The sequence below is a fragment of the Leiobunum rupestre genome, chromosome 5, assembly GCF_980474605.1.
Source record: "Leiobunum rupestre chromosome 5, qqLeiRupe1.1.hap1, whole genome shotgun sequence".
In the NCBI taxonomy this organism is placed as follows: domain Eukaryota; kingdom Metazoa; phylum Arthropoda; class Arachnida; order Opiliones; family Sclerosomatidae; genus Leiobunum; species Leiobunum rupestre.
The window spans coordinates 11,966,621-11,982,331 of record NC_143388.1 but is presented as its reverse complement, the minus strand read 5'-3'; the positions used below and the strand labels follow the sequence as shown (position 1 = coordinate 11,982,331).

Genomic DNA, 15,711 nt, shown 5'->3' with positions numbered 1-15,711 from the left:
GGACCCCCCTTCCCTGGGGAAATGAGGCTGTTGAGGCAGGAAACCCTTCTTCAATTCTTAGATAACTGTAATAGTTTTTTGAGTGCTGATTATTTAGAGCTAAAAAGAGATTTTGGGGGCTTGCGCGAGATTATTTTAAACGTGAAAAAATTGAAATGTTTAGTTTTCTTGATGACAGAAAGTTAAAGAGTAAGATGTTTTCAAAAGGGTTTAAAACACTTAAAGTTGTTGCTTTATTTAGTTCTGATGCTTAAAGGAGTTCAGATTTATTTGGGGGTTCACTGCTAAATTAAATCTAACAGTTCTAATGAGATGGTAATTACGTCTAGGCTAAATGAAATCATTGAATTTATGACAATATTCCCAACGACATTGACACACATTTGCAAATTCTACATTACAGTAAGATCATATCTGAATTTCAAAAATGGTAAAAAAGGGTTGAATAGGCAATTACTTCGTTCATCCCCGAATTAAATAGCGTATAAATCATTCTCTTCCTCATTTTATAAAACTTGCTAAATAATCGAAAAGCTTGATCTTGATCTATGAGGTATTAAATCTGTTGCGAAACTTCGACCTTTTTTTCCATTCCGGGCCCTTGTCCTAATCCCCTCTCGCCATTTTAAAGGGTTTGGAAAAAAACGTCAGATACATTTCCCTTCCGTCGGTTTAAACCATCTTCCTCAATTTTCTCTTAAAAAAGAAAGCTCGCGAAGTAGAGAAGAAGAAAAAAGTTTAAAACATTCCTTAACCCTTTCAGCGTCGCGAAACCCTTATATAAATTTGAATAGAAGGAGATTTCATTCCTGAGGAGAACGGGATAGAATTCTAAAGGGTTTTTCCGCGGCTTCTTCCGAGTCTTGAAAGGCGCGATAGACGCGTTAGCACTGATCTTCCGAAATAGAAGAAAAACAGCGAACCAGAAGAGAAAAAAAGGAAATCCAAGAGAGTTTGAAAATGTAAACGAAACCGTCTTATTGAATTCGGTCACAATAGCTGCTGGAACGGTATTACCCGGTTTGGGATCTCGGCTCGTACTGGGATCCGCAGTCGGTCGACTCGAGAAGGAACCGCGCGCTGTCGTAGGAACTATCCGGTGAGTGGTGCCTCTGGAGAAGGGAAAGAACGAGCGAAGGAAAAGAGGAGAAAACGTACGTTACGCTTGGCTTGCGTTTTCTGATGCGATTAAAGGCTGGTCAATTCGTCAACGTCAAGAGTTTCGAGATGGGGGCGCTACGATCGTCGTTCCCTACATTGTTAAAGGAGGGGGAAATATACGTTTAATAGAGGGGGGCCACCGTGGTAAAGACAGCACCCGTTTTCTAATGAAGGGATCGTTTCTTCCCCTTTTATAAAACTCGTAATAGATGGCGCCATACGCGACCAGAAGACGCGCCTATAGACGCTCGTCTTATAGATATGAATTTCAAAAAACAAAAAGAGGCAGCCAGCTTCGGAAGACGAAGATAACGGCCCTTTAATATCTTTTTTATACGATAACCGAACGGGGCTGATGGAATAACAGGTGGGGCTTACTCGTCGAATACGACGCGTTATCGGAACCCCTTCCCCGTTACACGCCGAGTAAAGCACTTACGTCAGAAATGATTGTATATTCCCTTTAAGATGGGCTGAGGGTATCTAAAAAATTGTCAACCTATTAGAAGCTAGAACCTTAGAAACGAGAGGAGACATTACAGAAACTAATACGCGGTATGGGAGGTACTTAAAAAAAGCGTCGTGCTATACCCCTTTCAATAATTTAACGTGAAAGGGAGGGGCTTCAAACGATTTCTTTTCGAAAATAGGGTGGGCAAATTTAATAGCGTATTTTATGCAAACTCAAAAATTTGGTATTCAGTCTATTGTTGGATTTATAATTTGATTTTTTAAATACAAATTTTGTATTGCTCCGCTGAAAAATAATATGAAGGGTAAGTAGTCTTATGAAAATGGTGAATCAACTTTGATACTAAAGTTGTATACAAAATTGGTCAGTTCCAAATTCTACTTGAAAAGTAAATTTTCAATCCAATATATTTTGATCCAATTATATAAATATCAACGTTATTTATAATGTGTTCGAAATCATTTGATTCAAACAGAATTGGATTTAAACTGGACGTCGTAATTCCAGATGAAACCAAATTTGGACATTTGATCAAGTCATTTCCGTAAGGATATGTACCCTCAAAAAATCAAAGTATGGTTCAACCAAAGATAATATAGACTTCGTACCTTAGATTCGAAATAACGGCCTCACGCGTACTCAATAGTGTTTACCCACTCCGAAAAAATTAGCTCCATAGTGACCATGGTAACCAACTATAGATATGACCATGGCCTACTTTGATGACGCCCCGTTAGCGCAAAAGCCCCAATGGAGGTGATTTTTCGGAGTTCACGTGCCTTAAGTGGGTAAACGCTCCGTTACAAAATCCCAGTCAGAAAGCTCTCAGAATTCGAAATTAGGGTTTGTACGAGGTTTATATTATCTTTGGTTCAACCTTTTATTTGTAATAAATTCTTATTACAGCATTGCCTTTAAAAATTAAATGTGAGTAAGCCATTGAATTTCCGGCGAAGCCATTTCCAGAGTGATCCATTCATATTCAAATAAAGTTATCCATCTAAGAAATAACAGTGAGAGGAGTATTTGTTTGGGGAGATTGACGATGAGCTCATGTCACAAATACGTTTAGTGCAAAATCGTTCGCTATCCATTAGAGTAATAGGAGAAAGCGAACCTAAGAACTTTCTAGGCGCGTCTCCGCCCCCCCCCCCCCCTAATAGACCAAAAAGATTAAAGCTACGGCCATTGATCTAAAGAAAGCAAGGGGTCTTCTAAATGCATTATAGGAATAGTGCGGGGAAACCCGCCTCTTATAACCTAGCTTGTTGGCGACACCGCTCGCCGCCAGAGAGAGCTTTTCAAGAAAATTCCTGTCTCGGAAACACGCCCAACTACTTCACTTTCAACGGCGTCCTCTGGCGGCCGAATATTGAATCTCCCTAAAAAGAAAGGCCATATAATGCGGGGATTTATTTACTTTTCATAGCGTCGTAAAATAAGATCCAGAAAGATAAAAAGACGGGAGACGTTTCAGATTCTTTGAATTATTATATTTGTTATGGACAACCACTATTGCTATGTTAGGTTATGTTTTCGCGGAAAACTTCTCAAATACCTTAGATAATAGACAAAACCCCGTTAATAAGACTTTCTATAAAGTCATTACGCTTGCCGAACTTGTTTTAATGTATCGCTTTCGTCTCGAGATACGTACGAGTTCAGTTCAGTTTTGAAGGCTTGATCTTTATAAAAAGGGCGACTCGTAGAATTTTAATTAGTGTCTTGTTCAACTTGTTAAAATGTTCCACGCGCTCTTTCATATTTTAGCTCGTGCATTTTTTTCATTTCAAGGAGCACGCGCTAAATCGCACGAGCCCATTTACGCTAAAATATCAAGACGCGCGTGGAACTTTTTAACAAGCTGAATAAGACATAAATAGAGTTAATGTTAGCGTCTATTGGCTATCATAGTGAAACGTCACTTCTACGTCACGAGTGACGCGCCCGATACATCTAAACAAGAAGGCCAATGTTACTTTATAGAAAGGCATAAATTTCTAAAATCAAGAAAAATTCCTATTCCAGTAAGTGCGTAGTATATTATCGCACGTTCGAACCTTTGGGGTGGAAAAGCCAAACAACGACTGATTCCCTTTCAATCAGAAAATGCGCGACTAAACGGAACGCCTAAACAAACAAAAGGGGTTAACGAAGTTTTCCCTCAGTTAAATCAATTCTAATCAAAACTAACGTCCGGTAAGCCCTGGGCAAAAGCGACGGCGGTGCCATCCATAGTTAACCAAACAGAAATCCTTTATTCGCGACTGTGGCCGGTCTAATACGTCCTCCTTAAGACGATAGCCCAGGATCCATTAGGAGAGTCACGTGACTGAAGGACAACCTGCACGCCTCATTAATCGCCTCATAGCCCCAGCCCGAGGACCCCGGAGCTCCTCTGTGTAAAACACTACGTATATACTTGGGATAAAGCCTTTCTCGGCGCCTTTGGCTCCGTCGCGCTCCACCACGGACGCCAGACGAAAAGGCGCTCGGGATAACATTGGAATCCCGCTAAATTAGGTAGCGTTGGCCCTAGGATTTTTTCCTCCTTTTAGGGCTAGTTCTTGCACCGACTATACTCGAGTCTCGAATAAGGGTATTTGGAAGTGACTTCACCCCTAGCTAGCTTGTGGCGATGCTGTCTCGTATTTCTCACCATCGTTATAGTCAGAGGCCTGGGTTACATCGTCTTCGGCATTGCTCGTGATAGCTAGCGACTCTATATCGATGTATTGCTTTCTCAGGCCAGTTAGCTGGAGGCTGAGTGGTTTGAGTGAAAGTGTCGTCCTTCCTTATCCGTAATCAATAACCGTCAATGCTCGACTTTAGTGGTTTCTCTATTACGCGCCCGAGAACTTTATCATCGGCGAAACACGCTTTTTTGGTCCCTTTCCCCGCGGTCCGGCAAATACGACCACGGAGCCGCGCACTATTGACTATGGATTTAAGGAAACGCGTAAGTCTTCTTGGAAGAAGCTTTAACGCGATACCGTGCCGCTGGTACATCTTTCTTCGGGTCTACCTCCGTAAAATCGTTGGTCCCGCTATATAGTGTTCAAGGGGGTAAAGGAATGAGTTTAAAAGAAAACTTGAAAAATGGGTTCCTCCGGGGAACAACATACGTTGTATCACGGCTCTGACCCGTCTGTTCCTCCATGGTTTACCATCTTTCACCGCTGGCTTGAGTAACGCGTCCCCTGTATTGGCAATAAACCATAAACAACGCTTCCGATGGGGAAAGTATGTTTCGAAAATATATGGGCTGCGGGAAGACTCGCTATCGATTTTAAAAGACCAGCGAGTAACCGTGAGGTTCCGGTTTTAAAAGTACCGATAAAATTCGCACGATAGCGACGCAAAAACCAAAATTTACCAACTATAAAAGATATTAATGGAAAATTAACACTCACCACCTATTTCCAAAGGCGAAACCGTTCCACTGGTAGCAAAGGCAATTAAAATTAGCGTGTAGAACTTGACGTCCATCTTGGGAGGTCGAAATCTCGTCGTCCAGCACCTGGCTGACCACGACCGCGTCACCATTATCGTAGATTTAAGGTCACGACGATAAAAATACTCGGAACATTTCGTAAAAAATCGTCTCTTTGTTATAATTTACAGTCTTCTTCGCGGTTTCTTCAACGACTCATCTCCTCATTGCTGGAAAGTCTGGAAAGATAAAAGAAGAACGTTCCATGAATTCCACGATATGATTGATACGGGTGCGCGTAAAAGATCACGAATTTAGAGAACCCCCCCTCATGAGGAAATCACAAACGCGGACGAGCACGGAGAACTCCCAACGTTACATCTTCATAATTCACAGTTGAAGTGAATTTGAAACCACGGCGCATTGGGTCTTCTAACAACTATCCGCGAGGAGCTCTCCTATCATAGTTTCCTCCTCTATTATAAATGCCAATTTCTTTCTACAGCTTTGACCTAAACTCGTGACCCTTCACGCCAACCACCCGGCATGCACGGAACAGTTTTCAAAGACCAAAAAAAAAGAATTATATTCATGTATATTACAGGGAAGAGAAAAAGGAGGTTGAGTATAGTTGGGTCCCGCGGGTGGATACTCTCGCAATGACACGGGGGGACTCATAGCGGCGCAGCTCTATAATTTGGCCTGTTCCGGTCAGCTATTAGGAAAGTGCGAAGGGAGTGGTGGACCAATTACCAACAAATGAACTTTAGCATGGAGCGGGAAGTCGGGGATTTTGCGCCAAACCTCTTCGGCCAAATGAAAAACGAACGCCTAGATGGAAGATCGAATTAAGACGTTCTTTTATTATTACCGACTACGTCCCTAATTTTACTTTTACACCCTCCGAGCGATCTATTGTTAGAAGAGGAACCTACTTTTACGGTTATTGATGATTGAAATAACTGCCTGGGGGAAATAGGTTCGATTTATGAGTCATTTTGAAATATATTAGCGCGTGTAGTAGGAAATTAGTTAAACCGATTCTCATTTGATATTTTGAGTCTTAGTTCAAATTTTTTGAAGTTTACTTTGAAATTTAAACACTAAAGCCCAGTTCACACTATACAATTAATTGGGCCACTGAATTGAAACCAACTAATTGTAAGCAAGAAAATGGTACAGTGTGAACAGAAAAAGTTGGAACAATGGTTACAATTTTTCTGTTCACACTATTCAATTTTCTTGCTTGCAATTAGTTGGTTGCAATTAAGTGGCCCAATTAATTGTATAATGTGAACTGGGCTTGAGGCATACTTAAAAATCGAATGAGTAGAAATATGTTTTCGAAACGTAACATTTTTTTAATTTATACAATTTTGTATTTAAAATATTCTATGTAAATGAATTTTACGCTTAAAATATTCACAAATATGCTAATAAATTGATAAATAATTTTATGTATTTCCATTAAATCAAACTATAATACAAAAAACGTACAAAAACAGCAACGTAATATTATAAATATTTATCAAACATTTTCGAACGCTAAAAAAATTTGAAATTCCAATATTTATAACAAATGATTGCAACTATATCCTGCACGTATAAGGGAGTGTAGCCAATGAACACGATAGCGAATATGTATTTAAATAACAATAGCCTTTCTACGCCGGCTTAACAAGCCGACACGCCCTGTATAAATGCATCGCAAATTAAAGTTTCTATAAAAATGCGAAAAAGAAGAGAAATTTGCTTTTCAAAAGGCCAAGGGAAAATAAAAAATCACTAAGAAAAAGTGTTAAAACTTAAAAGGCCCAGAAGCCATTAAGTGATTTATAGAGTAAAATAACATTACGCTTAGAACAAAAGCTGGAGAGCTTAAGGATAAAAAAATCGAAACAATACTGAAGGGTTTGTTGCCTTAGCGTGCCATAAAGGGCAGCTCTATTAATCAAAAGAGCGCTTTTTATACTAGCAGATCTCGGCCCCTTTTACAAGATCAGTCGTTAATTTCTCGTATTAAATCCGGTCTTTCGACTGTACGAGCGCTTCGGGAGTTTAATAAGGTGATGTAGCCACCTTCATCACTTAAAACCATCAATTAAATAGCGGCCTCTCGCGTTCGTTTTAGGAACAAGTTCGAACAGTCGCGCTTCGGAGAATCGCACGAAAGATCTCAATTTGCATTCGATACAAGTGTGTCGTGACCTAATGAAATATGCTAGCTAAGCAACTTTTTGCTTTGAAGAATCTTTTACGTTGAAATTTAATAAGGTTATTTTTCGTTAAATTATAGTTGATTTTTGGTTTGTGAATAAATTATCCGAGCCATAATATTGTTGAACAAGATTGAATATTGAATACACATTTTCCATAAAAATGTTAGGTTTTTTGAATCTTAGAAATAAAATATCCAGACAATAATATTGTTGAACAATTTATTCAGTTTTGGGTATAAAATATTAAGAAATAATATTGTTGAACAAGATTGTCTGTTTAAGTACAATTTATTTTGATCCCATTATAGGGTATAAAAGTTAGTTTTTTTTTTAGTTTTGTTTATAAAATGTCCAGATAATATTGTCGAACAAGATTGTCTATTTAAGCCCAATATTTTAGAAAAGTTAAGGATTTTTGAGACTTAAAAATAAAATGTCCAGGCAATAATATTTGTTGAACAAGATAAGTCTATTTAAACCAGAAAAAAAATAGTGTTCTTAATATTATTAACCAATTTATTTTCATAAAAATATTATAATTTATTTAATATTTACAACATTTTAGAACATTTTCAATGGCATTAGAAGGACATTTGCCTTACTAAAAATCAAAGACTATAAAGCAGCAAACTGAAAAACCCCAGCTTTAAAAAGCGTGCTTCCGCACAACAAATCAGATTTATCTCTTCACACCTACACGCATTTCCTTCTGTTTGAGTTGCCAAGTTAATTTAAATCTTTTCTGTTCTAGGCCTATACGCCGTTAGCTATTTTTTTTCTTCCATTTCTAAATTTTCCCATTCCGCCATTCTAGTCAAAAAGACAAAATCATTCCTGACGAAGTGAAAAATATGTAAAAAAGTGCTCCCGGCCTCAGTCGTCCGTGCTGTTTCGTATAACTCAAACGGTAAACGCGTCCCTCGGAACCATCTAAATTATCTCTATCAAAGCTCAGACACTCCCGCTCGTCCGATAGGCGGCGTTGCTCGCGAAACAGCCGCCATTGGAGGACGCGGCGAAAGAAAACTGATGCAAATAATAGGAAGAGGAAGATTTCTTAGCAGTCTTTCTTTTCCATTTATATCTATTTGCATTTACTCGCGTTGTCATGGAAACCCTCGCGCTTCGCGTTGCTACGCACCGACGAACGCATTTATCAACCTTAGCTTTAAGCTTTTCCAGCGGTTTGTTCAGTTTTCAAGCGGTGGCGGCACCTCAAGCGACGCTCCGCCACACGAAGCGATCCAAGCGGAAAACGAAATCGCCTCTTTTGCATTTTTTTATTTGGTTCTTCTTTCAACGCCGGCCCGACCCGTTACCAAAAAAAATAAGGTTTCTTTTTCTTTACGGCCCAGCGGTTGATTGCTAAACTACTTTGAATACAATAACGATAACGTGATTTAGTCGGACCAGGCTGTTTTAAAGAAAATGAAAACTATGGAAAATTAAATTCATAAGCTTATTTAATATAAAGAAATAGCCATAGAAATAATAATTGAACTGGTGTTTTGCGCGTGGTAATGTTGTATTAAACACGGTTAACATTGAAGCTTTGCGAGTATCTTGAATAATAGTTGCTCATGCTAATCCCGTAATCGTATAGAGCATAAGATAGCTTATTCTAATCTTACGAGAATAGAGCAAAAAGGACACATTCTTCCCGCCAAGTGCATAAAGCCAAAATAAAATAATCTACTCTTGGAACCTTATCAAGAGAAAAGAGCACAATCTACTTTTGCAACCTTATAAAGCAGAAATGAAATAATCTACTCTTGTAACCTTATCAAGCCATAATTAAATAATCTACTCTTGTAACCTTGTCAAGCCAAAATTAAGTAATCTACTCTTGTAACCTTGTCAAGCCAAAAGGGCACAATCTACTCTTGTAACCTTATAAAGCAAAAATGAAATAATCTACTCTTGTAAGCTCATAAAAGCAAAAATGAAACAATCTACTATTGTAACCTTATCAAGCAAATATGGCACAATCTACTCTTGTAACCTTATCAACCAAAAATGAAATAATCTACTCTTGTACCCTTGTAAAACAAAAATGAAATAATCTACTCTTGAAACCTTATCAAGCAGATATGGAACAATCTACTCTTGTAACTTTATCAAACAAAAATGGCAAAAAATATACATTCTTCCCGCCAAGTGCATAAAGCCAAAATGAAATAATCTACTATTGTAACCTTATCAAGCAAATATGGCACAATCTAATCTTATAACCTTATCAACCAAAAATGAAATAATCTACTCTTGTAACCTTGTAAAACAAAAATGAAATAATCTACTATTGTAACCTTATCAAGCAAATATGGCACAATCTAATCTTTTAACCTTATCAACCAAAAATGAAATAATCTACTCTTGTAACCTTGTAAAACAAAAATTAAATAATCTACTCTTGAAACCTTAATCAAGCAGATATGGAACAATCTACTCTTGTAACCTTATCAAGCAAAAAGAAATAATCTACTCTTGTAACCTTATCAAGCCAAAATGAAATAATTTACTTTTGTAAGCTTATAAAGAAAAAGATGACTCAATCCATTCTTGCAAACAATTAGAACGAAAATGATGTCATTCTACTTTTGCGAGTGCATGAAGCAAATTATGCCTGATTCTACTTTTTTCAAGTGCATAAAGCAAAGTTTGTTTCATTTTTATCTAGAAAGACCATAAAACAGAAGAGTGACTCATACTACTCTTGCAGGCGTATAATGAAAATTATGCCTGATAATGTTCTAGCAAGCACATAAAGCAAAAACAAAACCTTTTGCAGGCGTAAAATGTAAATAATTACTGAATTTGATCTAGCAAGCACGTAAAGCAAATAAACAACGCGTTCTTTTCTTGCGAGCGTATATTAAAATTAAGACTAACTTTCCTCTAGCAAGCACACAATGCGAAAAGGAGTTATTGTAGTTTTGCAAGCATAAACAGTAAGCACAAGCGAATTCGTATTTATGCGAAAAGGAGTTATTGTAGTTTTGCAAGCATAAACAGTAAGCACAAGCGAATTCGTATTTATGCGAAAAGGAGTTATTGTAGTTTTGCAAGCATAAACAGTAAGCACAAGCGAATACGTATTTATGCGAAAAGGAGTTATTGTAGTTTTGCAAGCATAAACAGTAAGCACAAGCGAATTCGTATTTATGCGAAAAGGAGTGTTTGTAGTTTTTCAAGCATAAACAGTAGGCACAAGCGAATTTGTATTTACGCCAAGCATATTTTAACGTCCATTTTAAACTTTATATTAAATAAAGCCGAAACATTTTTAATCGTAAAATATATAATCATTTCAATATCTCATTAGAAGTTTGATATTTTCAAGTCGTTAAAATGACGGCAAAACACAAAACGACCTTTTTAAAAGCGGAATTAAAAACAACAAGGAGAAGAACAAATTTCAACTTTCTAGCGTGAAAACGGAGTAGGCAAGCGTATTAATTTCTCCAGCTGAAGTTAATAGCGTCAAGGCGCGACGAACGCTATTGGAAACGCTCTTAAAAGCGAAACGCTGTAAAATGGGAGTAAAATTGAGGACATGGCGTCGCTCGGCAAGGAAGAACGCCAGAGACGATTTACATATTTCAAAAATAGCCGTCGCGGCGCGTTGATAAAGTCCCGAAGTTGGGGCTGAACTGTATATACATACTTGACCATAATAAAACGACCGGTGATTATGAACGCAAACAACCCGGCGCTCGCCAGCATAAAATCTATTAACATAAATATTCCGCGGCAAAAACAAGTCCCCGAGTTATTTCTCGCCAAACTTTTAACCATTTTCCCAAAAGCAAGGACTCGTAAATTTCGATTATGAGCAGATTGTCCGCGCGAAGCGCCTGTTGTGTAAATCTTCGGCGATATGAGCGGCTCGAAGGAAAAGGGTGAAACTAGGAGAAGGGGGTACGAGAGAAGGGGGACGGGGCGGGTGGGGTTCAAGGGGGTGAAGCCTCGCGCTCGGGTGAACACTAAGCGTCCCTTCCGGCTGAGTAAACCCTTACTTCCGGCGAGCGCTGGTGTCGGGCAACCAATGACTGATCCCGATTTATTAAAGGGGGGAGGCAACGGCGGCGGCGGAAAGGGAGATACCATTCCTCATCGTGGCGTAGGAGGGCCACCCCACTCCGCCACCCTACGCGGCATCTGGTCTTCCCTAAATTCCGATGAAACCGAGACCGACACACGGGATTAAACAGGTCATGACTTCCGCGAAAAATAATTATCTTCGTTTACTCGGGTAATTTTGGATGTACGCAACAACTCTGAAAAACTATTAAGTAAAATCCGACATTCATTAAATAGTTAGAGTGTGACGAAAGTTATTTATTTATTCAAGATGGCGATTCACCATGAAATGATGACGAACATGAACAAAGTCATGTGTACTTAAACCACGGGTTTGCAGATATTTCCAGGTAATTGTAGTATAAAGATAGCAAGCCGGCTTAGACTAATTATATAAGTAGTTTTTAACTGGTACCTGTGAGTCCAAAATTCCCAATTCTAGGACCCCCGACTGCCCAAATTTAGTATTTCTACTTCGAAGATTTGACTATGTCGCAGTGACTGTTGTATCATTGACATTTTCTACCATAACCATTTCGGATATATCAAATGCAGCCCCGGGTTGCCTAAGTCGATGTATCCTTAACATTTCTTATAAATGCCCAATTTCTGGGCAATAGAAACTAAACCCCTTCTTAGGCAAATTTGAGTAACCTCTTACTTAGTGGTACACCGCAAACTCTGACTTCAACCACTATCGACACTTCGGGTCAAACAAGGGGCTAACCACTTTCGGAATTTTTGTACACCGATTACAGCCTTTGGTTGTGCTAAACGTGTAATCGATTACGTAATAACTTTAGTACAGTCAAACCTACACGCTTGTACACTGATTATGGATAGTGATCGGCCCCTCGGAGTAAAAAAATAGTTCTCCTTCAAATATAGATTGATCCGAAAGACAAGGAAAGTGTAGCTACAGTCTTTACTAAGCGTAACAATGATTTGCAAATTAAATTTAAGAAATGTCAACTAATTGCTTTAATAACAAACTATTTGCACTGACTGATGTGGGCTTCTTTCCAGCAATAAAATGAATACGCATAATATCATAATAATAAATCAACTACCTTCATAATTGTACTAAGCATTTTGACCCATAATGAAAATTTAGCCCAACCAGCGGAGGCGACGGGAAAAATTCCTGCGTGGCCCAGCCCATTATTTTTATCCAAAAATTCATTTACTTTAAACTTAAGCAAGAAAATGTACAGCTCTAAATCTTAAATATTATATTGTTAAAAAGAAAGTGTTCTTTCTAATATCTCGAGCGTCAATGAATTCAATGATAATAAAATGTAAACTTGTCTATGTTTTCAGAGGAATCTCTAGATCATTAAACCTTTCTTGACCACATACATTATGAAGGTATTTTAGGCTATCTAGAATAACTTAAGATAATGGGGTAAGACAGGGTACCCGACGAGGCTATTTTCTGTTTGGACCAATCTATCGAAATCAATTTTATGCTTATTTCATCTAAATTAATGGCTTCAAAAGTCGCTTGATGACTTAGGCCTAAGGTGGTGCCTTGGGTATTAGCCTAGCTGATTATTATGTTACTCGCATCTTCAACATCTGTTATTCTGATTTCGGACTCAAATAAAGGCAGTTAAATTCTATATTTTTCCCTGATTGTTTTTCCCCTCAATTTTACTTCTGTGGGGGCTTTACCTCCGTAGGTTTTCCCTTGTGGGGGCTCGAGCCCAAGATTCCCCACGGGATCGCCGTCACTGGGCCTAACTAAGGCTGTACGAAAACCATATTACAACTGTAGTGTTTGTATCACAAAATATACCCATAACTTAAAATTGATACCATGACAATTGTTTGTGGCAATTAATTTATTAGTATAGAACGGTAAACTTCCTTATAGCGACAGCCACGGCAAAGCATCAAGCGGCGATACACAAAGCATCGTGTTTTCTACTAGTTTAACAAGAGATAGCTGTACACCCTAATAATAAAGTGGTCCTATCATTCTCCGTGACTTAGAGCAATATCTTCCTGTCACACGCGCGCCACTTCATCCGTGGTACGGATCCCTAGAATGAGGCTGTTGTTTCTGGAGGCATTATTTATTTATAAAATACAACGCATTTTGTCCATTTCGCCATCCATCCACTCGAGAATGAATCAAGAGGAAGCGAGAAAGGGATGAGAGCCACGCCGCGAAACGAGCCGGAGACCAAAAAAAATTATCCCTTTTGCCAAAAATACGTTGGGGGGTCTTCCGGAATAAGACCAAACCAGAGTTTTCTATTTCTCGAATAGGAGTCATATCCTATATACGATGACAGTTATGACTTTTTCTTTTAAAAAAAGAAAGCTGTTAGCGATCGAGAATTACCAGACAGTTCTATCAAAGTCGCGGCGATTGCGGTTTCGATTCATTGGCAAACAGCCTGGTGACCCTTCAACTTTGTCATTTAAGGATCGCGAAGACAGAGAGGCCTCCTTTTTTTCGTACATTCCAAATGGCATCGTTCAACTGAATAGGTAATGAAAGGGAAACAGTCAGAGCCGCTCGGTTGACGAATGCGGGAATTATATTCACTACACGGAATTGGGTAATTAGCCCGACACCGTGACCATAAAATTTTGCGCGACGTTCAATTGATATTCCTGAATAAGTACGGAGGGGTTTAACCTCAAAATCAGTTCGAGCTGGTTTCGAGTTCGCCGCTAGAAAGCGATTATGACTGGTTTTACTAATTATTTTTTTTCTGGCTTCGTAATAATGTAACCCTTAAAATTATTACCAAGGCCTCTCCGATTAGGAATCACCAATTTATTCGCCAGCTAAAAACCGTACTAGACTCACACTCGTATCGCGCGGTTAACAGGGTATGACTAAGCTGTAAAGGTTCTTCATTAACAGGCATGAAATCATTCTTAGAAAGACGGAAAATTTTCTCGAAGCTATTTAATTAATTTCAAATACCAAATTAGAAATGTTTAAAGAACCTGAAAGTCGACTATTAATGAATGGGGAGATAAAAAATTATACGGTTTAAATGATTATATCATTTCTGTTTTTAACTGCCGGTTTAAATATTTAACAGCAGGGAATGGAAGAAACTGTAGGGGGGAACGAAGTCTAGATTCCCGAGAAAAGATGGTAATTTATAAATGGAATTAATTACCAGTAAAATGTCATTACATTTCGTATTAAAAAATCATAAATTATGAGATTATATTCATAAGTTCGGCAAACAGCCTCGAGTACATCGTTTGATACCTTGGATGAATTTCTAATAAATTTCTGCTTAAGTTTGCTCTCTCGGAAATTGAAATAGTGAAATGTTTAATTTGACATTATATTAAAATTATACAATTACGCCTGTTATTTACAAAAGCATGTTTTTAGAATTATTCTGTAAATTCTTCTGCTTGAGCACTTTCTTCCTTTTGGAGTACGAAAGGGCAATGGTTGTCGAAAATTTGAAATATGACCGCGATACCCAACTCATTTACTGTTGAAATTTTTAAAACAAATCATTGAATATAGTGAATTCACGATATTTCATTGATTGTGTTAATATCCCATTTATAATATTTATTTATTTTGTAAAAATACTCTGTTCATATAGGTCAAGTTAGCTATATAAAAAACAATTGACCTTTGTTTGGAGATTTTCAATATATACTGCCTACAAAAACCAACCGTTAAATCAGTATTGCCAGTTAGTTTATTCAAAACGGCGGCACTAACTTTATGGAGCCAAGCTAAGCCTGTAACGGGCAAGATATTTCCTTTCATAACCGATAAATTGAAGTGCAAAATATATTATCTTCGATATCAGAACTAGTAGATTCAAAGGCAGAAAGGAAGAGAAATGAGAGCACGCATCTTTCCTCTTATAATACCACCTTTATTTCTACTAGTTCATGAAAAGGGAATATAATATACAAAATAAACAAAAGATGATTGAAAACAACTAAGAGAATAAAAAGATAATTTAAAACAACTAAGAGAATAATAAAGATTATTTAAATAAACTAAGAGAAAAGACAATTTAAATAAATTAAGATAACAAAGATTATTTCAAACAACTAAGAGAAAAGATAATTTAAGATAATAATGATTATTTAAAACAACTCAGAGAAAAAGATAATTTAAGTAGACAACCATGAAAAATATAATTTAAATAAACTAAGAGGAAAAAGATTATTTATATAAACTAAGAAGAAAAAGATTATTTATATAAACTAAGAGAAAAAGATAATTAAAATAAACTAATAGAAAAAAGATAATTTAAATAAACTAAGATAAAAACATAATTTAAATAAATTAATGATGTAAAGATAATTTAAATAAATTAATTATGTAAAGATAAATTAAA

The 15,711-nt window shown here is 37.4% G+C and overlaps 1 protein-coding gene across 5 annotated transcripts in view; it reads right to left on the bottom strand.

Moving 5' to 3' along the window:
- The window catches only part of Ddr (discoidin domain-containing receptor 2), a 221,474-nt gene that overhangs the window by 115,379 nt on the left and 90,384 nt on the right, over positions 1 to 15,711 (bottom strand). For all 5 annotated transcript variants that reach the window (XM_090174440.1, XM_090174441.1, XM_090174439.1 and 2 more), the window contains one exon: positions 5,047 to 5,305. In XM_090174440.1, coding sequence (XP_090030566.1) covers positions 5,047 to 5,179 — 133 coding nt within the window. In that variant the 5' untranslated portion in view covers positions 5,180 to 5,305. The remainder of the gene's footprint in view (positions 1 to 5,046; positions 5,306 to 15,711) is intronic.